This window comes from Oryzias latipes, chromosome 11 (assembly GCF_053564925.1).
Source record: "Oryzias latipes strain Hd-rR chromosome 11, Olatipes_Hd-rR_3.1".
Taxonomy (NCBI): Eukaryota; Metazoa; Chordata; class Actinopteri; order Beloniformes; family Adrianichthyidae; genus Oryzias; species Oryzias latipes.
This window is the reverse complement of record NC_136247.1, coordinates 22,469,512-22,494,484: the sequence shown is the minus strand read 5'-3', so window position 1 is coordinate 22,494,484 and position 24,973 is coordinate 22,469,512. Positions and strand designations below refer to the sequence as shown.

Here is a 24,973-nt window from a genome sequence, read left to right as displayed (position 1 = left end):
TGTATTTTTTTTTTCCCAATTGCGCCCTATTTACCCACTGTCTCAAATTTGATGCACATATGTTTTAACATAGCAACTGTTTTATGAAGAATTATCAAGCAAGCCATCATTTAAAAAAAGGAACAATAGATGAACTCTTATCCTAATCTTTTGAAAATTAGCAAAACTTTTTCCTGCCAAATGTGTTTTTGAGATTTAATAGAAGCGACAAATTTGAAATGAGCAGGAAAACGCATTTTATTGCCTCTAGTGGAATGATGATGGACTACAGGGCAGAAGACATGGGCCAAGTTATATGCTGTACACTTTAAAAACAAACAAGGGAACACCGTGGTGCAGCGGTAGGGCGGTCGACCCATGATCGTAATATTGCGGGTTCGATTCCCGCCTTGCACGCTCATGAGTTGAAGTGTCCTTGGGCAAAACACTGAACCCCACCTTGCCTCTGGTGGTAGGCGGGCGCCTGTGTTTGGCAGCGGAGCGGCCACCAGTGTGTGAATGTGTGTGTGAATGGGTGAATGGGGCTGTGACTGTAAAGCGCTTTGTCCTTGTAGGTAGAAAAGCGCTATAGAAGTATGCCATTTACGCCATTTTATAATTGAGCGTTACTCCAAGCCAGTCACAGTTCTGTGTAATCAACCTGTTCGATTGGGAAGCACAAATAAAACGCTTTCCATTTTCTTGGAAAGCTCAGCACTTCACTTCAACCTTTTTTTTTCTTTTTGACAACATTTTGGTCATTAGGGTGTCACTGCTGAACATCCTTCAGTGATGAAGCTCACAAGGAACCAAACTACTGCTTACCCAGACACAGAGCTGTTAGGTTTCGTTTTTGGCACATGCAGAGTTATGTTGTTTCACCTGTTAAGCTTTTCCTTTCTCCCCCTAGTGGCGGAATTGCACATTTCGGTTATTTCTTCAAAAATCATAACTCGCCACAGGAATGGACTAGAAACTTGCTTTCTTTTTTAAACATCCTTATGATTTTTACTCTTCATGTGTGGGCCGGACTAAACCACCTGGCGGGACGGATATGGCCCGCGGGCCGTATGTTTGACACCCCTGGTCTAGTGGGTCTAGATGACCCAACTCCCAATGTTAAAGTGCCTAGGATAGCACAAGGGTTAACAGGGATAGAGTGTCTGTCTGTCTACAGGGGTTGGACTCGCTACCATTCCCGCCCAGGAGGAGGACACCCAGGAGAAGAGGGGGTCCATAAGGAGTGTTGTAAACATGGCCCGACCAGGCTCGCCCACAGTTGTCATCTCAGGCGACCTTCGCCCTTGTGTATTTGACACTAGGGTAAAGGGAGGGGCAGAGCTGTCCACTTATTGCTATTTGATGGAGAGTTGAACTCCCACATTCGGTAGAGCTTCAAACAGCTACTGAAGGGAGGCTGGGGACATTGGTTCTGAGTGGACCATGTTTTCCACCTCTATTTTCTCTGGTGCTGTTCTGAGCTGTGGTTGCAAGGTCTCTGGTGCCTGTGCCTGTGCAGGTGGAAAGATTTCATGTAATCCATGGACACCAGTGAAGATCACAAATCAATGAAGAAAAAAGGTTCAGAGCACTGTCTAGTGGGTCTAGATGACCCAACTCCCAATGGTAAAGTGCCTAGGATAGCACAAGGGTTACAATGATTGAGTATATTGCTTATCATACAAATCTTTATTTTATGATTTAAAAAGGATACCCCATTCATATTCTTAAAATCATAATTTCTTCCGGAGTATGTAATCTTATTACCACAACTGTAGAAGATGAATTTCCAAGAAGAACATGCTTTTCTGTAAAATGTGCACAAAAACAAAACCCACAGAAACATGAATTCTTTATCTATTTATTTATTTTTTAAATACTTCAGAAAAAAAGGAAAAATACACTCACAGGTTGAGTCTGTCCAAAAACAATAATGGAACACATTTTTTTTGCTTCAAACATGAGGTAAATGTCCACCTTAAAGGGAAAATACTCCAAAATCCTAATATTACATGAATTATTTAAATGTCATGAAGGAGCTCCTAAAGGTCGGCGTTGCAAACCTTTTAAAAACCTTCTAAGTTATTTAGAAATGGTGACTGGAAGAGTCACTGAAATGTTCTATGATATTTGAAATTCTGGGATTAAATGTTAAAGATTTTACAAAATAAATAACATCTAAAAAAACATGCAAAAAAAGAAAAAAAGACCTTCTCAGTTACTTGGATTTGATTAATATGAAATGTTTCCATATGTTTTTCCTGGTTATTGTTTGGCAAAAATATTGAATCTGTACAAAAAAATATAATCATCTATATAATAAAAAAGGGAAAAAAACAATCAAATGAACATGAATAAGTGGGATCCATATTTTGAATGTGTGTCCTTTCATAGATGGACAGTATGACTTGCTTCATAGTGTTGGAGCGTCCCATTTCTCCACGACTGAGCTTATCAGAGGACACGCTTCCCCTCTGACTGCAGTCTCTGAGGTGTGGCGTGAAGATGTCAGATCTCCGTCAGGATGATCTTGAAGGAATCTGCACAGCTCTCGATGTTGAGGATGAAGGTGTCTTCGTTGGAGTAATGCTCGATGATGTTATCATCCATGTTCACCAGGATACTGTTGCAAAATTAAAACACTGGATAAATCAGTTGTTAGGGATCAAAGTGATGGAGTTGTTTTTCTTTCTTTCTGCATCCACGCTCACCCTTTTTTACTTTTCTTGTATACTTTGGCGATCCTCTCTGTAGGCACGCCGTACTTCTCTGATATCTGTGGACAAATGAAGAGTGGCCTTTAAGCAGAGGCTCTGCTGGGCACTAATTGCAGCTTTCACCAAAAGCGGGCGGGGAGGCGGCACTTACAGCATCCATAAGGCCTCTGAGTGTTGGAGACTTCAGCATGAGAGCGTCAAACACCTCCTCCGTCTCCTTTCTGACGTACAGCAGCACTGCAGATCAGAGGAAGCCAAACACACAGTGCATATGTTTTATCATGTATCTGGGTTTGGACTGGAAACAACATAGAAAACATTTTAGACTCAAAACCGGCTTTTTTATTTAATTATTGAAAAAAACACCACCACTATATATAATGAAAATAGATAAATAAACTGTTCGGAGGAAGTACAGTTGTTTTTCTTTTAAAGGTGTAGTCTTTATGAAAATAACTTGCTCTAATGTTATATATGAAACCAAAACCCAATTTTCTAGCATGACTTTGCAGCAGCCACGTGTTTTTACTCCCTTTAAAAATGACTTTAATTTGGTACAATTCTCCAGGAGGCCATCCTAAAAGCTTTGATTTTAGAAAAATGTTGATTGCAATAAGCTAAGGAAGCCACAGGGGGGCAGTACAGCATGTACCACGAGTAGTTGTCTTCATCACCCTCTGTAAAAGGATCCTTATAACAGCTGTTTTTATCTTACTCTTTGTAATGCAAAGGCTCTGCAGCTGGCTTATTTGTGTAAAAAAACAAGATTTGCAGGGTTCACAAGGCTGGAATAGTTGCATCTAGAATTTGCAAACCAATCTAGAAGGTTAAAAATTATTTCCTATCCATTGGGGTTTCTCTGAATGGAAACAACGGTTGGTAAAGACTTTTAATAGTAAAACAATTTTAAAAAATCACTAGATCTAGCTGATCAAATAATAAAAAGAGATATAAAGGAAGAAGGGGTGTGGCATCCCCCAAATCATTAAGGCTACGTTCACACTGCAGGCTGAAACGAACCAATTCCGATTTCTTTTTTCCCTATGCGACCTGCATCTGATCTTTTCATGACAGTCTGAACGACACAGATCCGATCTTTTCAAATATGACCCAGGCCACTTGGATATGTGGTCCTGAATCCGATACGTATCCGATCTTTTCAAATGCGACCTCCGTCTGACCGGCCAGGCCACATGAATCCGACCCGTACGTCATTGAAACGCTACAAACTTCATAATTCTGTATTTACGTAGGCGGGAACTAGAACATAAACATCAACCATGGCGGACGATGCTGCTGAGACCAGTGGGACGGTTTTTGAAAAATATTTCCAGTGAGATGGTAGAGCGTGGTGTTGAATCTTTCCCGCCATGACTTTTTTTTTCTCCCTTTCCGACGTTGGTCAGAAGCGCGGGGGAGACCTTCTCCAGGGCTGAAGGCGGATCCTCCTCCTGGGTTCACTTCCCCGTTCGGACCCTCAGATTCTCCAGAGTGGGTTATAAAGAGTCCATAGAGTCCAAAGAGTCCACCTTCTTTTATCACCGTTCTCCTTCCTCCGTTACACACAACATGAATGCGCGCCCACACTGCCCCCCTCATTCTCGACCTCCCTACACGCGCTCTCCTGTCTCTTATTACACACACACGCGTGCTGCCCCAGCACATACACATCCTCATTCCACAACAGTGGTTACAGACGATCCTGGCTGCAATGCCTTCTTAAAATGAGAAGATTGTAATTGTGCTGGCTCCTTTGTGAAAGTAAATTTAATAATTCAAAAAGAGCTCCGCTGTTGACAACACTGTTGTTGACGTCCATGGTTAATGTTAGCTACTTCCGCAAACAATGAGTGACGTCGTTCAGTGTTGAGTACTCTTCTGCGCATGCGGGACACTAATGGGTCATTTCAGGTTCACACAGGAGATCACAAAAATTTGCATTTAATTGGAAATGTGAACGGCCTTGCAAAAAAATTGGATTTTTTTCAAAAAAATCGGAATTGAGCATTAAGCCCTGAAGTGTGAACGTAGCCTTAGTTTAACCCATGGGGCCAACTTTTGGCCACAGTTTCTGTAAATTGAAAAATGTGCAATTAAGTTTATTGGGAAAAAAGGTACTAATAATAATATAGTAATCATGACTGAGAAATCATTTTTGAAATCATTTTGGCCGCTGTCAAAATGAAAAAAAAAAAAAAAAGGCAAAGCCCAGACGAAAATTGCTCTTGGGTTCTCCGGGAATGAATAATTAATTATGTGTATATGGTCTGGGTGGAGTTATATATTTTTTCAAATAAGCTTTAGCTAATCAAATTGTGTTTGTCAGGAGAATGTGGAGCGATGTTTACCTCTTTTGTGCGTCTCCTCTTTGATCTGTTTGAGAGGGGATGGACACAGATCTTCATCTGACGGCCTGAACATCCTCTTCACCAGCACGCCTCTGAAAACACACAAACATGAGGTGTGCCATGCTGTCAGGTGGTCTCTTTGATTTGTGCTAAAACTAGGGTTTGATCTGGCATAAACTATACTAAGGACATTATTTGAGCAAAAACAATACCTTTTTTAGATAATACTCACCCTTCTCTATCCATTTCCTCTGTGTTGAAGGCAAACACCTGAAAGGAGAGTATTAAGATGTAAAAACTCTGAAGCTTTGTTCCCCCCCCGGGCAGATGACAGAAGGTGCTAAAAACGCGTTTAGGATATGAGGTCACTACCCGATACCAGCAGATATCCGCCACCAGAAAGTGGTGCAAATCTGGTGGATCTCGCTCCAGGCTTTTCCTTTCACAGCTCTATTTTGAAATATGAACGACCTGGTGTCGTATAATTCCAGTTGTACACAAACAGCAATTATTAAATTCTCCTTCATGATCAATTTTCAAACGGTTGGAACTTCCGTAAATTAAAAAGGGACGTCTTCCATACTTCACTACCAAATCTGAGTCCCTGATTGGTCAAAGTTCAACCTGGTTTAAGTTTCAACATGCATGGATCGGCTGTGCGTTTTGTTCGTGAAGCCCAAAAACGGACGCAGAAACGCAAGAGTTTTCAACGCGGAAGCCTGAAACACATGTTTACATAGACTTTTCATTAGAAGTGGTTGTTTGAATGCGGGTTGCAGAGGGCGATGTGAATGTAGCATTACACTAAAATATCATTGAGTGGAACGTGTTATAAAGTCACCTGTCCAGCCCTCTGAAGGGTCCCAAAGTGAACATCAGGGATGAACAGAACTGGCTGCGCCTCTAGGTCGGTCATGGTCTTGAAATAGGTGGTGTCGGACTTTTTGGGAACGGTTATGACTCCAACATTGCTGTCTTTGCCTGGAAATGATTATTACTTTCATTAATATAAGAAACAGATGGAGTCATGCCTGTATGCTGAGATTTGATGATTGTGACGTTAAAATAAATGCAGATCCAACCTTTTGACTTTTTGCGGAACAATTTTCTCTCTTCATCTCTTATTTTTCTCTCTGCTCCCTGAGAGGGAAAATGTAGAAAAGGACAAACAAATAAATAAACGATTAAAAGTTTAAAACGATTCATGAAATTATCAGCAAAATTCTGTGTTTTCTGTGCATCTCCAGCCTGGTCTGAAGATGAGTGCAGGCAGACCACTAGAAGTCTGTCATGTCTGTACAGTTTTACTGAAAACATCATAACTGATGACAGACTTTACAATACAAGCCATAAAGAGTCATTTTTTTTGGTTGTTTCTACCCATTATTGTGTTATTGTGTACATTTTCTTTTAATTTCATACTTAAAAAGATAGAAAAATCAACGACAACTTTGTGGAATCTAAAAAACACTTTTTAGATCTCTTACTGTGTTTCTATATCTCAAACCTAAATGTTTTTACTGCCAATAATTCAAATGTGTTGCCATAACTGTCATTATTTTGTGTTATTTATGGTTTCAAAAAACTAACAAAAACACCTGATGTTGATCAGATGTTTTTTTTTAGAATTTAAATTCTTTTTCACAGCTTTATGAGCAGGAAGCAACGTTTCTGTAAATTTTCAGAGTAAAGTTCATTTTGAAAATAAGTTGAAACCAGAAACAGTTTGACAAACTTGAAAATGGATCTTTACGCCACATCATCAGGATGTCTGGCCTGGGCCTGTGTGACGTAAGGCTTAATGGAAAGTATCTGTGTTGAAGATATCTAGCCACAGGGGTTGCAATCTAGCCACAGGGGTTGCAAGCCAGTAACTTCTGTGCCGGTCCCAAGCCCGGATAAATAGAGAGGGTTGCGTCAGGAAGGGCATCCGGCGTAAAAATTGCCAAAATAACCATGCGAATCATCCACAACACTTTAGACATACCGGATCGGTCGAGGCCCGGGTTAACAACGACCGCCACCGATGCTGTTAACCTACAGGGTGTCGGTGGAAATTTGACTACTGTTGGTGGAAGAAAGAGGGGAGGCAGAAGGGTCCGTGGCCAGAGAGAGAAGGGAAAAGGCAGGAACATAGGTTTGAGAATAGGGACTCTTAACGTTGGCACAATGACAGGGAAAGGCAGAGAGCTGGCAGACATGATGGAGAGAAGGAAGGTAGATGTACTGTGTGTGCAGGAGACAAGGTGGAAGGGCAGCAAGGCACGTAGTATTGGAGGAGGATATAAACTGTTCTATCATGGTGTTGATAGGAAGAGAAACGGGGTAGGAGTGATTCTGAAGGGGGAGTTTGTAAACAGTGTTCTAGAGGTGAAAAGAGTCTCAGACAGGATGATGAGCCTAAAGTTAGAAATTGAAGGGGTGATGGTGAATGTAGTCAGTGGGTATGCGCCACAGGTTGGCTGTGAGTTAGAAGTGAAGGAGAGATTCTGGAGTGAGTTGGATGAGGTCATAGAGAGTTTTCCCAGAGGAGAGAGAGTTGTTATTGGAGCAGACTTTAATGGGCATGTTGGTGAGGGCAACAGAGGTGATGAGGAGGTGATGGGCAGGTTTGGTGTGAAGGAAAGGAATCTGGAGGGACAGATGGTGGTGGACTTTGCGAAGAGGATGGAAATGGCTGTAGTCAACACTTACTTCCAGAAGAGAGAGGAACATAGAGTGACATACAGAAGTGGAGGTAGGAGTACTCAGGTGGACTACATCCTATGTAGACGAGGTCATTTGAGAGAGGTTAATGACTGCAAAGTGGTGGTAGGAGAGAGTGTAGCCAGACAGCACCGCATGGTGGTGTGTAAGATGACTCTGGAGGTCAGGAAGAAGAAGAGAGGGAAAACAGAAAAGAAGACCAAGTGGTGGAAGCTACAGAATGAAGAAACTTGTGAGGAATTTAGGCAGAAGTTGAGGCAGGTCCTGGGTGGTCAGGATGAGCTTCCAGATGACTGGGAAACTACAGCAGAGATTATCAGGGAAACAGGTAGGAAGGTGCTAGGTGTGTCATCTGGAAAGAGGAAAGACGGTAAAGAGACTTGGTGGTGGAATGAGGAAGTACAGGAATGCGTCCAGAGGAAGAGGTTGGCTAAAAGGAAGTGGGATGTAGAAAGGACTGAGGAAGGTAGACAGGAGTACAAGGAAGCGCAGCGTAGAGTGAAAAGAGAGGTGGCAAAGGCCAAACAGAAAGCTTACGATGAGCTATATGACAGGTTAGACACAAAGGAAGGAGAGAAGGACTTGTACAGGCTAGCCAGACAGAGAGACAGAGATGGGAAGGACGTGCAACAGATAAGGGTGATTAAGGACAGAGATGGAAAGGTGCTAACAACCCAAGAGAGTGTACAGAAAAGATGGAAGGAGTATTTTGAGGAGCTGATGAACGAGGAAAATGACAGGGAAAGAAGGGAGGAAGATGTGGTTGTTGTGGAGCAGGAAGTAGCAGAGATTGGAAAGGATGAGGTTAGGAAGGCTCTGAAAAGGATGAAGAGCGGAAAGGCCGTTGGTCCTGATGACGTACCTGTGGAGGTATGGAAGTGCCTAGGAGAGACAGCAGTGGAATTTCTAACAAGGTTGTTCAATAGGATTTTAGAGAGTGAGAAGATGCCTGAGGAATGGAGGAGAAGCGTTCTGGTCCCAATCTTTAAGAACAAGGGTGACACGCAGAACTGCAGCAACTATAGAGGAATAAAGTTGATGAGCCACACAATGAAGCTGTGGGAAAGAGTAGTGGAAGCCAGGCTTAGGAAGAAGGTGGAGATTTGTGAGCAGCAGTATGGTTTCATGCCCCGTAAGAGCACCACTGATCCCATTTTTGCTTTGAGAATGTTGATGGAAAAGTACAGAGAAGGTCAGAAGGAGCTGCATTGTGTGTTCGTAGATTTAGAGAAGGCGTATGACAGGGTGCCGAGGGAGGAGCTGTGGTACTGTATGAGGTCGTCTGGAGTGGCAGAAAAGTATGTCAGAGTAGTTCAGGACATGTATGAGAGAAGTATGACGGTGGTGAGATGTGCTGTAGGTCAGACAGAGGAGTTCAAGGTGGAGGTGGGACTACACCAAGGATCAGCTTTGAGTCCTTTTTTGTTTGCTATGCTGATGGACAGGCTGACAGATGAGGTAAGACAGGAATCTCCCTGGACAATGATGTTTGCGGATGACATTGTAATTTGCAGTGAGAGTAGAGAGCAGGTGGAGGAACAGCTAGAGAGGTGGAGGTTTGCTCTGGAAAGAAGAGGTATGAAGGTCAGTCGTAGTAAGACAGAATACATGTGTCTGAACGAGAGGGATCAAGGTAGAAGCGTTAGGTTACAGGGGGCTGAGGTGAAGAAGGTGCAGGAGTTTAAGTACTTGGGGTCAACAGTTCAGTGTGATGGGGAGTGTGGAAAAGAGGTGAAGAGGCGAGTGCAGGCAGGTTGGAGCGGTTGGAGGAAAGTGTCAGGAGTGTTGTGTGACAGAAGAGTGCCAGCAAGACTCAAAGGAAAGGTGTACAAGACAGTGGTGAGACCAGCTCTGCTCTATGGGTTAGAGACGGTAGCAGTGAGACAGAGACAAGAGGCTGAGATGGAGGTAGCGGAGATGAAGATGTTGAGGTTCTCCTTAGGAGTGACCAGGTTAGACAGGATAAGGAACGAGTACATCAGAGGGACGGCTCATGTTGCCTGTGTCAGCGACAAAGTCAGAGAAGCCAGACTGAGATGGTTTGGACATGTTCAGAGGAGGGATAGTGGATATATTGGTAGAAGGATGTTGGAGATGGAGCTGCCTGGCAGGAGGGCAAGAGGACGGCCAAAGAGGAGATACATGGATGTCTTAACAGAGGACATGAAGTTGGCTAATGTTAGGGTAGAAGATGTCCATGATAGAGTGAGGTGGAAAAGGATGATTCGCTGTGGCGACCCCTGATGGGAAAAGCCGAAAGAGAAAGAAGATCTGTGTTGAAGATAAACTCTTTACAGGTGACAAAAGTGTCTGACGTGAAAGTGATAGTTTAACAATAGGTTGTTAAAATTCAGGATTTTTGGAATCTCTTTGAACAATTAAAGATGGAGGCCTCCCATCCTGGAAAACTGACTTTTATTTTATTTTTCTGTCTGCTTCCGATCCCACATTGGTCCTTCTTCAGCTCTCCTACAGTGAGTTATGTGGCCATAAACTACAAACATGTGGATTTCAGTCTTTCTCGTCTCTGGAGAGAAATGATGTTTTCTGGACTCTTTTGCAGGAACCTTTCATCACCTTGTCACAGAAGACCTTGATCTGCGAGTAGGCCCTATGCAGGGGCTTGTTGCTGCGGTTGTTGTAACTGTAGGTGTCGATCTGGATCATGAGCGGGAGACCCTTGACCCCTTTCTGAGAGGAGAAGTCTGTGCTCAGACAGTTGACTGTGATGAAGATCTTCAAAAGAGAGAAAAAGGAAGGAAAAAAAGGTTTAAAATGAGTCTTTACATGCAGCTGCATTTTAAGTCTAAGGATTATGTTCAGGTTCACTTTAGTAAAAACCTGAATCTTGTTAAAGTTTAAAAATGTTTCATTGATTACAGAAGTGAAACTGGTATTTGATATAAAACTAATACTTCCCTAGAAATTCCCCAGAAATCTTTGCAAAACAATAAAAAAACAATGTGCATTAATGCTCATATAGACAACAATGTTCTCTGTAAAATGCTTATATTTATTAGGCTTTTACTTTGGCAAATAGGTGACATCATATCTGCTGTTTCAGAAAAAGAAAAGTAGTGAGCCTGGTGTCCAGATTACATTCAAATCCAGGGCTTGGATTGTCCCGCACTAAATGGTCTTTTAGGAGTTAGGGAGGGAATCTGGATGTAAAAAAAACAGTTTTGGAGCCTCACAGTGTCACACCCTGATCAGATAATCAACTCAAACACCGGCAAAGGTTTCCTAAGCCCTTAAACAGCCACTCAGTCTGAGTCAGAAAGCCACACTGTTACAGGAGAGAGTCTTCACAGCCTTCACACGGACGGACATCATGCTAACTGTTCACAGAGTGCTGTTTCCTGGGGAGGGGGGGTAAAGGTGGCTGATTCTAGGGGCCCAGACTGAGGGGGGGGGGGGGGGGGGGGCACATAGGTCCCTAAAGATGATGAAATGATAAAACAGACTAATTGCAGTAAGTCATTAACCAATATATAATTAAAAATATTTTATTTTCAATGTCATGGTAACAATATTATTTTGTCTTGGAAACATGAAGTTCTGCAGCCCCCACCCCAATTTTTATTTTTAAATGTGTCCGAATTTCTACCTTAATCCCTAACAACTAGTCCGGCACTATGTAGTGCCCTGGATTATGAAAGCAAGTCAGACACCACGCTCACTACTTTTTCTTATACGGCGGATAAGGCGTCATCGATTTCACAAAGTTGAAATTTAATTAATATGAGCGTTTTATGACAATTATTTATGAATCCACTGTCTTCTGAAGATAAAAACGTTGATGGTTTATCAAAAAAATATATTTAAATTCATTTTTTTGGCAAAAATTGTTCAGACGCAATGCATAGTGGTTTATATTCGCTGAGCATATTCTAGTGAGCATCGATGCACACTGGTTTTTCACAGAGACTTCTGGGAAATTTCCAGGGCACTCAATTTTGGAATTGTAGATTTGGACAACACTATAAAATGGTGAACGTACTATAGCGTGCACCATGTAGTGATTAGTGAAGGAATTTGGACACAACCCTAGTTTGTGACAGGCAGCGTGAAAATGAAAAAGCATTTCTGTTAAACCATTTTAATTGTCAAATTAAATATTTCTAATTGAATTTAACTACACATTTACTAGAGAACTTTTTGAAAATGAAATGTCTAATACCATTTTCTTCATCATTTTAATTAAGTGACAGAATAAGCGGTGTTGAAAAATAAAAAGCCATTTTGCGGATTGATTTTTTAATTTAATTTTTGAGTCAACAAACGCAGCTTTAATGTGAAAATACAAAAATCATTTCCGGTATAGACTTTTATTTTGAAATATGAGACACATATGCTTCTATGTGTGGTGCCGCTGGCTGTATCCAAGCATTTTAACAGAAGATTGAGAGGAGGAAAATACATGGTATCCAACAGCATTTTTTCGTCTGCTCCTGATTTACAACAATTTCAATTAAAAAAATACTCTGAAACGCAAAGTTCATCTTAATTTTCTTTATATGCGTCCTCCATCATGAGAATAATGCCTCAAGATCGTGTCAAAAGCACCCAAAAACACATTTTTCATCAGAGTGGGTCTTTAAAGTCCAGTGTGAAGTCAATGTTGGGTTGAGATGCCATGTCACCTGCAGGTAAAGTCCACTGTGTTTTCTGACGTCCACAGTCTCTACAAACTCTAAAGCACTTCTTGCTGCTTTTTACCCATAAGCTGCATGGAGATTATGTTCTTTTCCAGCAGGACTTTCCACCTGCCCACGCAAACAAAGGTACCACAAGCCGGTTCAGGGACAATGGTCTGACTGCATTAGATTGGCCGGCAAATTCACCTGACCTGTTATGATGAGGAAGATGAGAGACACCAGATGACACCGACGACGATGACCTGAATTCTTTTGGTCTGATGTGATATCTAATTTTCTAAAGACACTACATTTAAGGTTTTGGGTTATCTAGAGCTATTGCCTTAGCTATAGATAAGTATTTAGTGCTTTAAGAGGTGCAGTAACGCTCAGCTGTCACACATATTAAGATAAAACGCGGGAAAGAATCACAGGCAAAAATGTGGACAGAGTCAATATTGGCATGAGAAGTGGGCTTGGATTTCCTCCAGCGATGTCTTTATCTGCGGGCCGCTAGCGCCGTGAAAAAAAAAGCTGCATTACACACTAAACACACACACTTGTGCTCACATAGAAATGAGGGCAAAACAAACAAAAGAGGGTGGGGACAGGGACCGGTCTGTGTTGGCCCTTGGGGGCACTCTGGAGTTCAAACACCAACATTTAGGGAGTGTCCACAAAGGAGTGGGCTTCAAGGAAACAAGGAGAGCAAACAGAGCAACAGTGAACCGCTCTGCCCACTGCTTTAAAACCAAGTTTAAAAGATGAAGTGAGGGCCAAACTTTCCGCATTTTGTTATCGATTTGGAGGGTTTGTTGCATCTGCACGCCGGATGCTTGCCTCCTATTGAAAAAGCATTTTGTCAAGTGTGTGCGTTTGTCTGCCAATCGGCGCAAATAAACCCGTCCTGCTGCTTTTTTTTTTTTTTCCTTTCGCATTTACGCCACACCTCCAGCAAAAGTAAATATAGTAGGCCGTGTTCTGGGAAAATTACAGTGACATTAAACTCCTGCATGCAGGATTTGAGGAAAAGGAAAACAATAAAAAAAAGCTGTAACATTAGTCGTCTGTACCTTGGCCTCTTCGTTAACATCCCAGGTGAAGGAGATGGCGTTGTAGGCGATTTCTTCAATATTGTTGATTGTGTTGAAGCTTTCTTTGTAATCAGCTGTGAGGGGGGGAAAAAACAAAATGAGTAAATCCACAAGAATGCAGCAGACAGTGATAGAAACTAAAAGCTGGTAGCTTTTGTTTGGTGAGATAGGCTATTAAACGGCACGCTTCAGTTTTAGGAGATAACGCCTTATCTGCTGGAGCAAACACGGCCCCGGGCTTCAAAGACAGTGAGAGAAAAAAACAGGAGGCCATTCGACTCGGAGAATGGAATTAAAGGTCAGCGCATCAGTTTACTGTTCCTGCCTTGTTACATGGCAGACTTCAGCTGGATACTAGACAGCTATTTAAATAAATAAATAAACTTTGTAAAGAACAAGCTGGAATTTTTACTCGTCTCAGTTAATTTGATTACTCAAATCCATGATTATTTGGCAGATTTGAATTAGTCTTCACTGAGATTTGTGTTCAATGAAAAATATAAAATTACCTTCTTGTTTTTAATTAGTGTTATGTTTAGACCTATTCTGTTCCTCCAGGGTTGATGTTACTCCTGCTCATATTTTGTTTTTTATTGGCATAACACTCCTGATCCAGATGATCAGTGGTGGGTGGGGCAGGGATAAGACGCATTGGACACCTCTGGTATAGAGAGATGTCTGGAAAACCTCCAGAGGAGGAAACTTGTCTCACTTTAGATCTGCTTCATCAGGCTGACGCCGCTTGGATCAGTACGTTGAAATTCCTCAGGTGCATTAAAGACAGGAACAGGCACCAGACTGCCCTCCTATACGCAGTAATGACCCCATTGAAATGATCCAGTCAGCTGTGCAGAAAACCTCCTCTGATCTTTAACTGAAACAACCACTTGGACTTCCTCAGCTTGAACCCAGTCACCGGCCTGCTGTCCATCCTTTGTCTATAGTAATTGGCTGCTGTCATTTGACCCACATACATCTAAAATATGTATTCAAATAACTGAATTCTGGTGTTCCAGTTGCTTCCATGACCAACGATAGACATGCAGAAGACAAACAGAAGCTCAGCAAACTCCAGATTGGTACTGTGGCAGAATGCTTATTGTGCAAGGAGTTCAAGCACATTGACTGTATATGAGAACTGGACTGAGTGTGACATCACCCATGGGAAATGCCTTACTTTCACCTCCAACCAAATGAATACAATCTGGCCCCCTTTTCTTTTTGAAGTGGGGGACCAATGGACTCTAAAGCAGTGAGTACATTTGGAACTTTCCTCCATATTTTTACTAATGAATGCTGTTTATGAAAATGAATTACAATGGTCACTTGTTTATTACGGGTGTTAGGTTGATAGGTGAAGTCCACCAAGTAGGATTAAGGATGTTTTAATGCCGTAAAACCCCTCACTCCACACTTTATAGACCCTATCCACATTATGACCTTCATAGGAAAATAAGTCCAGTATTATAGAGCGATCTGCTTGTGATCAAAGAGTTGTTTCGATGCTTCTGTACACGAGACACCGCATGGAGGAGATTGATTGACAAGGGCTACAGCCAATCAGGAAGCAATACCCAATGCACTGTTGAAAAAGCACAAACTTGGACTGAAACAATGTTGCTAAACGGTGAGACCGCAGAAGATTATGATCCGTTTGGCTGGTGTTACCGGCAAAAAGACGTTTCCCGTTTTTTGGCAATTGTCTCAGTTGGAACACAGGCTCCAAGATAAGGATCTGAATGCTGAAAAAGTACTTTCAACAGACCAGAACAGTTAAGGTAATGGTGTGACGAGCATTCCTCTCCGTGTCCCAACAAGCTGCACTCAGGTGTGTGTGTTTGTGGGTCTGTTTGTGTACTCTTGTCTTCCATCCCAAGTCTTTCACATACCTCTTGATTTTCGCCTGCCCAGCAGGCCTGAGCTTGTCAATGCAGACCGCCTCCAAGCTTAACACAAACTCATTCAATAAGGCTCAAATTTGAACGCATCGACTGAAAATCAGAGGAAGCAATTACATTCGTGGATGAATTGAAACAAAAAGATGATTCTAGTTTTAGAAGACACCTAAGAGGCTGTAAATGTGTTCGTTTGAAAGGCCCGCCTCCTCCCAATGGTGGATGACAGTGGGCAGTTTAAAAGGCAGACAGATGGGTGGAGGCTTGTTTGCTCTTGGTTTGGTAATGCCTTGCTTGTTCACCGAGCACATTCCAACACTAACACTCATTTTTCACTCTGTCACGTTCTGCCGATCTTTCCTATCCCACCACCATCTGCTCTGAGAAGCACCGTCAGCTTACCGATGTCCAGGACTCGCTGTTTGGCCGTGTGCTGGCGGGAGTGCCAGTACTTCCAGTATTTAAGCTGCTCGTCTCGGTTCTTGTCCTGACTGAAAACCACCATGATCACGCTCTGCCAAACGAGAGCAAAAACGTCAAAATCCAGAGGAGCTCAGAAAACTTCATGAAAACCTCACTTACAGTCTGGATTCTTTCAAACAGGTTGAGGAATGTTAACAGAGGACCATTATGTTCTTGTAAAAAGTTGTTTATTGTAATGTTGTCTGTGTCGTTACGCAGACCGTTTGTTTAGAGCTGCCATGTAATGCATCCATGATAGCATCTGTTAAAAATAGCTTCCACGATGTGGGATCTGCATTTGACATGATGCAACTGAGGCAACCACATTTAAAACAAGTTCCCTTTGGGGTAACAACAAGCATCTCTTTTTCCACTTTTTGGAACTTTTTTTAAAGTTTATGCTTCTAACAGGAAAAAAACAGACACAATATGGTTTAAAATCGTCTTTGAAACCGCCTCACAAAAGGCAGAACAAACACTCTGAAAAGGCAGGAACAAAACAAAATTCAGCATTTTTTAATTTCACGTCTAAATGAGCGGGAAAACCGTGAATGGCTAGAGGAATTTTTCATTTGATTTCCAATGTGACACATTTTGATTCTATGTTGATTTATTTTTTTGCTTTTTGTGACAGCAAAAACACCCTAAAAACAATTTTATTTGTAAAACCTTTTTGCACATATCAAGTATTATATATAAACAATTTTCAAGGATTATCTACCAAAGATTTGACGAAAAAGCTGCTTCTGTGCCTGAAAAAACAAGAACTGACTTTAAATAAAAACAACTAATACATTTCATAAATAAATGAAGAAATAATCTTCTAAGTGAAGATCAATCTGGTTTTTCAACAAATTGGCTGATATTGATAAAAGGTTGTTTTTTTTTGTTTTTGTTGAAACATTTTATTTATTCACCACACTTCCTTTACAGCATTTTATTTTAATTAAGTTACAAGTGGATCCTTAGTAGTACAGTCGTCCTTCGTTCTAAAATTAACCTGCAATAGTCGAAATCCACCAAGTTTATCTTTTTCGATTTGTAGATGTTCTAAGGCAGCAAAACTTACTACACTTATTTAAACTCTTAAAGTTAAAACCTTCGTGAGAAAAAAAAGCCAGTCTCATAGAATAAAAACAAATATCTGATTGCGATCAAAAATAGATGTAAATTTGGTCAACTGAATGCATTCTGTACAGAAGACACAACACAGAGAAGATTGATTGACAATGATCTACAGGATGCAGCAGGATGCAAAACACAATGTGCTGTTTAAGAAAGAAAAAGAAAAAAGCAAGCAACGTTTCAGCACATACATAAATCTGCAAAACATTGAGGCCGTGAAAGGTGAACCAGGATATAGCGAGGAACCAATGTATTTAAAACGTTAAAATCCTAGCTAGAACTTTCTCCTAATTTGTCTCGGCCCCCACACAACTTCTCGGAGGATTATCCGACTTGTCTTCAGCGTTTCATGTCCTGCTCTCTGCTCAGCACCTGCTTTGGTCTCACAGACATAGACAGTGCAAATCCCAGCGACCTCCAGTTTCTCAGAGTGACCTTTTCTCTGTCTCCCCCTGATGCATAAGGATTTGAATTTTTGTTTGTTTGTCGTGATCTATACATTAAAGATGAGTTGGTTCTACTTCTTCATTACTTTATAGGAAAAGGCAGACTCGTCTAAAGCAGTTTTATATTATGGAATCCCCCTCACCCCCCCAAAACAACAAGGTTCTTTGTTGTCGCGACCACACTTGCAGAAGTGCTACTGGGAAAGCATTGAGGCTGTTTATGGAAGTGGACCAGTGCTTAAAAACATCAGTCGTTTGCCTCCAAAATTCTCTTTTCTACTTGTTAGTTCAGAGCTTTTGTCATTGGGGTGTTCAGAGGAGTCAAAGCAGACGCTCACCCGCACTTTGCTGATGGGGTGACGGAGACGCTTGTTGGCACTGAGCTCATTCAGGGTCACGGCGTAGAACTGGCCTTTGTTGAGATATGTCATGGGTCCTTCACCCTGCTTTTGGCGCAGTGAGCGCGTCGCATCCAGCGTGTACTGGAAGCTGTCCCTGCGCACAGTCAAAAGATAACTAATTAAGAACAAGAGCATAAGCACAGGACTTTTACCTAAACCTTCAGACCTCACCTAGGCTCTGATTTATTAATGATTAGGCAAAAATAGTACAGTAACTCACACTCCCGCCTCGTGAAATAAGAAATCATCTGGAGCCAGAGAGGAAGACGAGTGGTACTTCTGTTTAGAATGCAAAAAAAAAAAACACACACAAAGAGGAAATTATTCATGACAAATGGGAAGTGGCTAAATACTAATACAAAGAAAAAATTCAAACCTCTGAGAGGTAGTGTAAAAAAACTAGATTGACAGGGGATCAACTGAAATGTGGAAACGTTTCCTGAAAACATCCACTAGATATGATTCTCACCCCATCAGTGTCCTCGTCGTACGGGCTGTCAGGTGGACTCTTCTGGTCCTCTTTCAGGTACGTGCTGTGACTGACAGTCGTAGCCTCGTAGGGGCTCTGCTCAAACACCACCCTTGTGGGCTCCTCTCCTTCCCCTCTGTAGTGGAGTCCAGCTCCTGGCATGAAGACGGAGGGGAAGCCTTCAGCTTTCACCATGGCGTGGGGCGGTGAGCCGGCGTCCGCCGACCCCGGCTCCGTCGAGGTGCTGAACGGCTCTCGTTTGGCCTCCTGGGGCTCTGTGTTCACTGACAGGTTCACTGGTAAAGACTTGAGGACTTGAACCCGGTTGTCCAACGTTTCTGGTTCAGATTGGTTGCTGCTGTTGCTGGGCAACATAGATCTGTGTGATAACATACAAGTGTTGAGGTAATTTCATTCGATTAATATAGTTCTTGTTGCTGGTCACAAATTAATTTGCTAACAAAAATCTAAAAATGTATAACTTTAATCAGGTAATTCATAAATATTTTAATTATGAATGTAATCATTTCAAGTTTTTATGATTCAGTTGTGGTTTTGTGTGTCTGTAAAGGACAGGCATGCATGGTCACTCACACACACACACGAACTAAAAATGTACTCCGTATTTTTCAGACTAAAAGTTGCACCAGAGTATAAGTCGCAGCAGACAGATGCATAATAAAGAAGAAAGAAATCCTATGTCAGTTGCATCCTCGGCCAAACTATGCAAGAAAATGCGACTGATACTCAAGAAACACTAAATACAGATATGGATTCATCGAAAATTGATCATTTTAGCGAAATATAATGTAATGTAATAACACAGACACACATGAAAGTGCATGTTGATGCTAAAACAGGATTATGATCCCATGAAGGTGATAATCACATGATGCAGTTTGTTTCATAGTAATCTAAGAGCATCAATCTGTACTTTTACTGCAGCCACTGAGTTTGATGGAAAATGCAAATGCATCGATGTGATTGCAAGACAACCTCATGGATACGGTGTATCTATGCATACGCATTCTTTTGGAGTGACATCATATCCAGTTTTCCAACCTCTTTTCCTGCTCTTCTATAACTTCAGCCACTTTGGGAATCTGTAGGAGTCTTTTTTCTTTGGGAACCTGCCAGAACACAGACATCATAAGAAACAAACATCATTTCATATATCATTTCATATTTTTAAACCTCTAATTGAAACTCATATGTATGAAGTTGAAGGTTTTTAAAACAATACATAAAACCTGAAATACATATTTTTGATACAGCCACAGTTGTTTGGGTTATGCTTTATTTTACCTATGATAAGTAGTGATGGGTTTTAAAAAATTAAAAAATCAAATCTGTAATTTCTGGGGTGCAAAAGAAGCTTTTTTTCACAATTCTTTTTGTAATAATTTAGGATTTTACTGATGAAAGTTGCAGTTTTCCTTCGGGATGCCACTGTTTAAAACCAAACTCTGTGTTACACTATTAAATAGATTGTGGAAAAAGTGAATTGTTGCATCCCTACTGCAAATGTTTGCATATGGTTCCATTACAAGTAATAAAGTCATGTGTTGTGCTTAATCTCATATTTTTTTGATTTATTCCGTTACACCGGGCTTATTATAAGCCAACTGAAAGGGTTTTCTTCATTATTATTTGCTTATTAGTCAATCAAAAAGGGGATTTTTTTGATTTCTTTTTAGAAAACACAAATCATATTTTAAACCAAAACTAAATTGTGACCCAAAAATCAAGCATTCCTAATTTCTATGACCATAGAAATTCGCCTTTAGGTGACAATTTTAAACGAGTATTTCTTCAAACCTAAAATGTGTTGGTTTATAAATGCTTATGGTATTTTGGGTATGATTTTGGCAAACCTTGTAGTAGTCGTAGAGCAGGCCCAGAGCGTTGGCGCTGTCCTCGTCCCCGTTGATGCTCATCATAGCTTTGGTGGCGGCTGTAAGCGGGTTCTCCAGATACGACCTCCACGCTTCATCCTCGCTGGTGTACGCCCGTCGCATTGCAGGGAACGAGTTCTCATTGGGGACGACCACGACCAGACGCTTACTGTCAGAAAACATTAAAAACAACAAGAGTTTTTCTTTTTTTTTAGCTCTTCAGATGCATCTTCTCCTCTTTTAACTGTTGATCTGCTGGTTTCAGTTTCTGCCAATAAAAGCTTTTTTGTTGTGTTTGTGACACAATCTAAGGCTTTCAGGTTTCTGTTTGTTTCTCAGCTATTAGGGCCACTTAAGTGAAGATCACGGTTTAGTTAAGCACACATGTTGTTGGCGCTACGCCTCTTAAATTAACCAACCACAGGAGACGCTCACAGCGCGTCGGCTTGACTGCTACAATAAATAGCGTTGGTATGATGTCATCTCTGTCAGTTCTTTGAGCAACAATATAGATAACCTATGTATAAACTATCATTATATTTAGTTCCAAAAAAGCATTATAAAGAATGTATTTATGGTCCTTTGAATAAATTGGAAAAGAGAATTTTTTAAGTGTAACAAACAACTTTTAATCTTGTAAATAAATTATGTCAACCTTTGCTTTAAAAAAATACCTGAAACCCAAATTTGTTTTTCTGTAATATATTTATTTCATAACATACGATAAGGTTTAACTTTTTCAAATTTGACCTTTTCCTGCATCTGCACCTCTTTTGTAAGAAAGGTATGCGTTTTACCATTAATCCTAAATGCGATACTCTCTCTAAAAGCAAGTTTGGGTAAACATATTGAGTAATGAATGGCTTTTTGTTGTTATTTTTGATTTTTTTATTTAAAAAAATAAAAAAGTGACATAAATCCTGTTTATATAACTGATGTAATACCCTGGAAACAGTCGGACTGCTGAATCGGGTGGAAGAAAAACAGTTGTTACATATAAATATATATTTTTTATCCTTTAAAAATCAGTATAATAAATAGAAACTTTATAGTAACTTTAATGATAGGAAGTTTATGTCAAAAGAAACGTTTTAATTGTAAAAATCAGTTTTTCTCCAAAAAAAGCAACACTCTTTTTATTACTTACAACTTTTTGAGTTATTATTGTGACCAAAAATGTTTCTTTTTTAAATTTAATGTTATTACATAATTATATGACTTTAAAAAATTAATATGAGTAATTTTAAGTGAATTTTTAAATGCTCTAATACAAATGTTAGGAGTACCAAAAACGTTGCACCAACTCAAAAAAAGTTTAAAAAATAAAACACAATGACGGTTTAAAGCAGAATATTTGAACGTGGAGCTACAGAACTTTAGGTGTTCATCATGGAAACCTGCCGCTGCACCTTAAAGCCTGTTTTGTCTGTGAAAAATGGCGATTCTAATGAAATCCACCGCGCCAGAAACCTGCGCTTACGCCTAAAATGCTTGGAAATGTGTCAATAACTGGCATCCACAGGTGATAGGATCCGTCATTTTTGTTCCTGAGGTAAACACGGTCTCAGAGGATTTAAAGTAGCTCCAATCATGTCTGTCCCGAAGTTTCAGGTAGAAATCACCCAAATCCCTCTCCTCTCCTCCAGCCAGGTCGATCACTTACTTGTCTGTCTCCTGTGACATTTTTTTGCTTCCTCTACGATTCTTCCTAGTGAAACTGGACTTTCAAGTCGGAGCAGGTAATAGAGTGCGTTGGGTGCCAGAAGTTGGGCTACAGGTAAGTCAACTTTTCTCGCCCCGCGTCTTTTTCTCCCTGCCCCTCTCCTCCTCCTGCACTCCTCCACCTGCCCAGGTAAACGCCGCCGCCGCGACCTAAGCCAATCAACTGCTGCTCTTGGGTTCCGCGCGCACGCAGATTGGGAGTAATATGGCCATAGATGATGCCGCCATGCGCTGAAATATTTGCTTTTGCTCGCTTTCAACAACTTTAGGGTGAAATTCTGAGCTTGACACTGATTGGCTGCTGCTGATCATAGCGGCGCTCTGATTGGCTGGCAGTCAAGAGGCCCACCTCACCTGGTTGTAAAGTGGTATTTTTTGGAGATTTGAGTGGGACAAACAAACAGGTGTCAACCGTGGAATTACATTTTATAAATAAAATAACCCATTCCACTTCTTATATAAACTGAGTGAGATTATGGATTGAATATGAACTTTGAAGTCTTATTTTATTTGTGCCCTCAGGATTTAATAATGGCTCCACTGTGTGTGTTTCAGGTCATTTCAGAGGAGACCTAAGGCGAGGAGGAGCCCTGTCATTAGCTGATACAATGCCATTGTGCTCTTAATGAAGCCATTGTCCAAGGAGATCCCTGTGTCTGACTGAGCAAACACTATGTGTGGTACTTATATAGTGTCAGACCTGCTCATAGGGGATGTGATTGCTTGAAGTAAAAGTATTGAACTCTTTTTTCATCATAGTAGTTTGTTTGTTGTGTGAGTTCTGAGAGATTATAGCTAATAAAATACAAATTAATTGCTTCATTTTAACAATAAATTAGAGCAGGGGTCTGCAACCCGATGCTCCAGAGCCATGCAGCTGTTTTCTCCCTCCATTGAGGCTCTTTGGCTTTAAGAGAAATACTAATATTTTAAAAAATATACTGGTTAGTTAGTTATTTGACACATTAGGTATTTTTAGAGGGACTTTTATGTGCTGATTTCTAAAGTAAAAGAATGTCAAATTGTAATATATATTTATAAAAACACAAGACTATTGTAATTCAATCGTTGTAAATATTTAATCTAATTAATGACCAAAAAACATAATTTTCCCCCCCAAACAGTGAAGGGGGGATTTGCGGCTCGTTGGTTTTTGGTCATCAGAAACTGGACCAAATGGCTCTTTTAGTGTTAAAGGTTCCAGAGCCCTAATTTAGAGTGAAGGGGGAATTTTAAAAAATTGTACTTTTCATCACTTTTAAATGTTTAAAACTTTATTGAATCTATTCATCTTCTTTATAGATGGTATTTTCCCCCCAGTTTTTCTTGTTTATTTTAAATCGTACAAGTTAAAACCCATTTTTGTTCCATTTTATTAATTTTTCAGTTCATGTTGTAACTGCCAGTTTTTTTTTAAACCTTTCACTAACAGAAGATTGGGTTTTTATTCGTTTGCAGTGTTTTAAAATCTCACATTCAATGGACACACAATGATGTGTTATTAGTCACAAAATATTACTGTGCTTATTTGAACAGAGAAAGACGATTTAAAATTGAAAAGCTGTCTGTCTGTCTGTCTGTCTGTCTGTCTGTCTGTCTGTCTGTCTATCTATCTATCATAACCAGATTAATTTTTGTCATGATCAAAAAGACAAACATAGAAGTATATAGCAAAAATTAAAATTGTAAAAAAAAGTTTGGCAAATAGTCATTCTGCAGTTTGTATGATGAAAGTGTTTCCATAACAAATGACTGTCCTTTGCTTATGAATGCCTTCGGGCGCCCTTGTATGGAAATTCACAAAAGTAGATGTCAGATTCAGTTTAACCGTCAACAGCGTGCGTTTGTTTGTGTGTTCAGTTGATGCATGCAGGAAGAAGCTTGCGTGTGGTGCAGACCATCACTGCCATCCTCCCTTGTCCAATTTGCTTTACACAGCACCTTGGCCTTGCCTGAGCTCCCAGCTCCGTTTGTGTATGTGTGTGTTTGAGTGAGGCTGCAGAATAAATACAGGTGGGGCTCTTTTCTTCTGGAAACACAGGTAGAGAGAGTGAGAGCTCAGCAACACAAACAAAAAGCCAAAAGCATGAACCGTTTTCATTCAGCTGTAAGGCCTGATCTCCACTTTTATCAGAGTGCTTTGATGGATTATAGAAAAGTACACTTGTGTGTTAATGGTGGGAAATCAGGGAAGCTGATATCACTCAACATAAAACAGGTAAAAGGAAAAAAAACTACTAACTCAGGATCTAAACATAGCTGCAGTAAGAGGAACACAGAAATGCAAAATAATAATTGGTGAACTGTGAAAACAAATGATATGAAACAGTGTTATGTCTATTTTTCTGATAGTGTTATGTCTAATCATATTCATGATTTTTCCAATGAAAAAAAATCTATACATATTTTAAACAATTGATCTGCATGTGCTAGAGTTATACTATTTGACATAATTTTTAAGTAATTCATCTTTGTCGTGATAAATCATGTAATAATAATGAATACAGTAAAACAGGGGTGCGATTATATAAATTCACTTCCTTCCACTCCCTTTCAAGCAATCTTTGATTTAATGTCTAATTATACTAAGTTTTATACGTCTTTGTATGAATGTAAAACTGCTGTGTGTATTGTTTTGTGTGTTCTTCTTCCTTTGATTGCTTGAAATAAACCATTTTAAAATAAAATAAATTAAATATGGGATCACAAATAACATTTAAAGTCAATGCAAAGAGTCGCAATTACAAAAACATAATTTTGGTAAAGATAAATGCTGCTGATGCATATACTATTTGTTACAAAGAAATGGAAAAAAAACTGCCAAAAATACAATGTACTATTTGAAAAAAAACATCCATCGATCCATTTTCCAATCCTAGTTAACCCTTGTGCTATCCTAGGCACTTTAACATTGGGAGTTGGGTCATCTAGACCCACTAGACATTGCGCTGAACCTTTTTTCTTCAATGATTTGTGATTTTCACTGGTGTCCATGGATTACATGAAATCTTTCCACCTTTATCCACCTTTGTCACACCGTTAGCACAACGATTAATACCTTTCAGGGTCATGGGGTT

The 24,973-nt window shown here is 40.4% G+C and overlaps 1 protein-coding gene across 3 annotated transcripts in view; it reads right to left on the bottom strand.

Annotated features, from left to right (window-relative positions):
- Positions 1-1,828: 1,828 nt before the first annotated feature.
- Positions 1,829-24,973, bottom strand: part of grhl2b (grainyhead-like transcription factor 2b) — a 35,027-nt gene continuing 11,882 nt past the window's right edge. Inside the window, exons 1-16 of one of the 3 annotated variants that reach the window (XM_023960185.2) lie at positions 21,838-22,154; positions 20,154-20,343; positions 19,342-19,409; positions 18,280-18,658; positions 18,031-18,089; positions 17,748-17,904; positions 15,779-15,890; positions 13,461-13,555; positions 10,328-10,486; positions 6,127-6,184; positions 5,886-6,025; positions 5,277-5,314; positions 5,045-5,136; positions 2,848-2,933; positions 2,691-2,755; positions 1,829-2,602 (exon numbers count right to left, since the gene is read on the bottom strand). In XM_023960185.2, the coding sequence (XP_023815953.1) occupies positions 2,488-2,602; positions 2,691-2,755; positions 2,848-2,933; positions 5,045-5,136; positions 5,277-5,314; positions 5,886-6,025; positions 6,127-6,184; positions 10,328-10,486; positions 13,461-13,555; positions 15,779-15,890; positions 17,748-17,904; positions 18,031-18,089; positions 18,280-18,658; positions 19,342-19,409; positions 20,154-20,343; positions 21,838-21,857 (1,833 nt within the window). In that variant the 5' untranslated portion in view covers positions 21,858-22,154 and the 3' untranslated portion in view covers positions 1,829-2,487. Of the gene's footprint in view, positions 2,603-2,690; positions 2,756-2,847; positions 2,934-5,044; positions 5,137-5,276; positions 5,315-5,885; positions 6,026-6,126; positions 6,185-10,327; positions 10,487-13,460; positions 13,556-15,778; positions 15,891-17,747; positions 17,905-18,030; positions 18,090-18,279; positions 18,659-19,341; positions 19,410-20,153; positions 20,344-21,654; positions 22,155-24,973 lie in introns of those variants that run through there. The other 2 variants (XM_078954998.1, XM_078954997.1) reach the window with 2 other exon arrangements.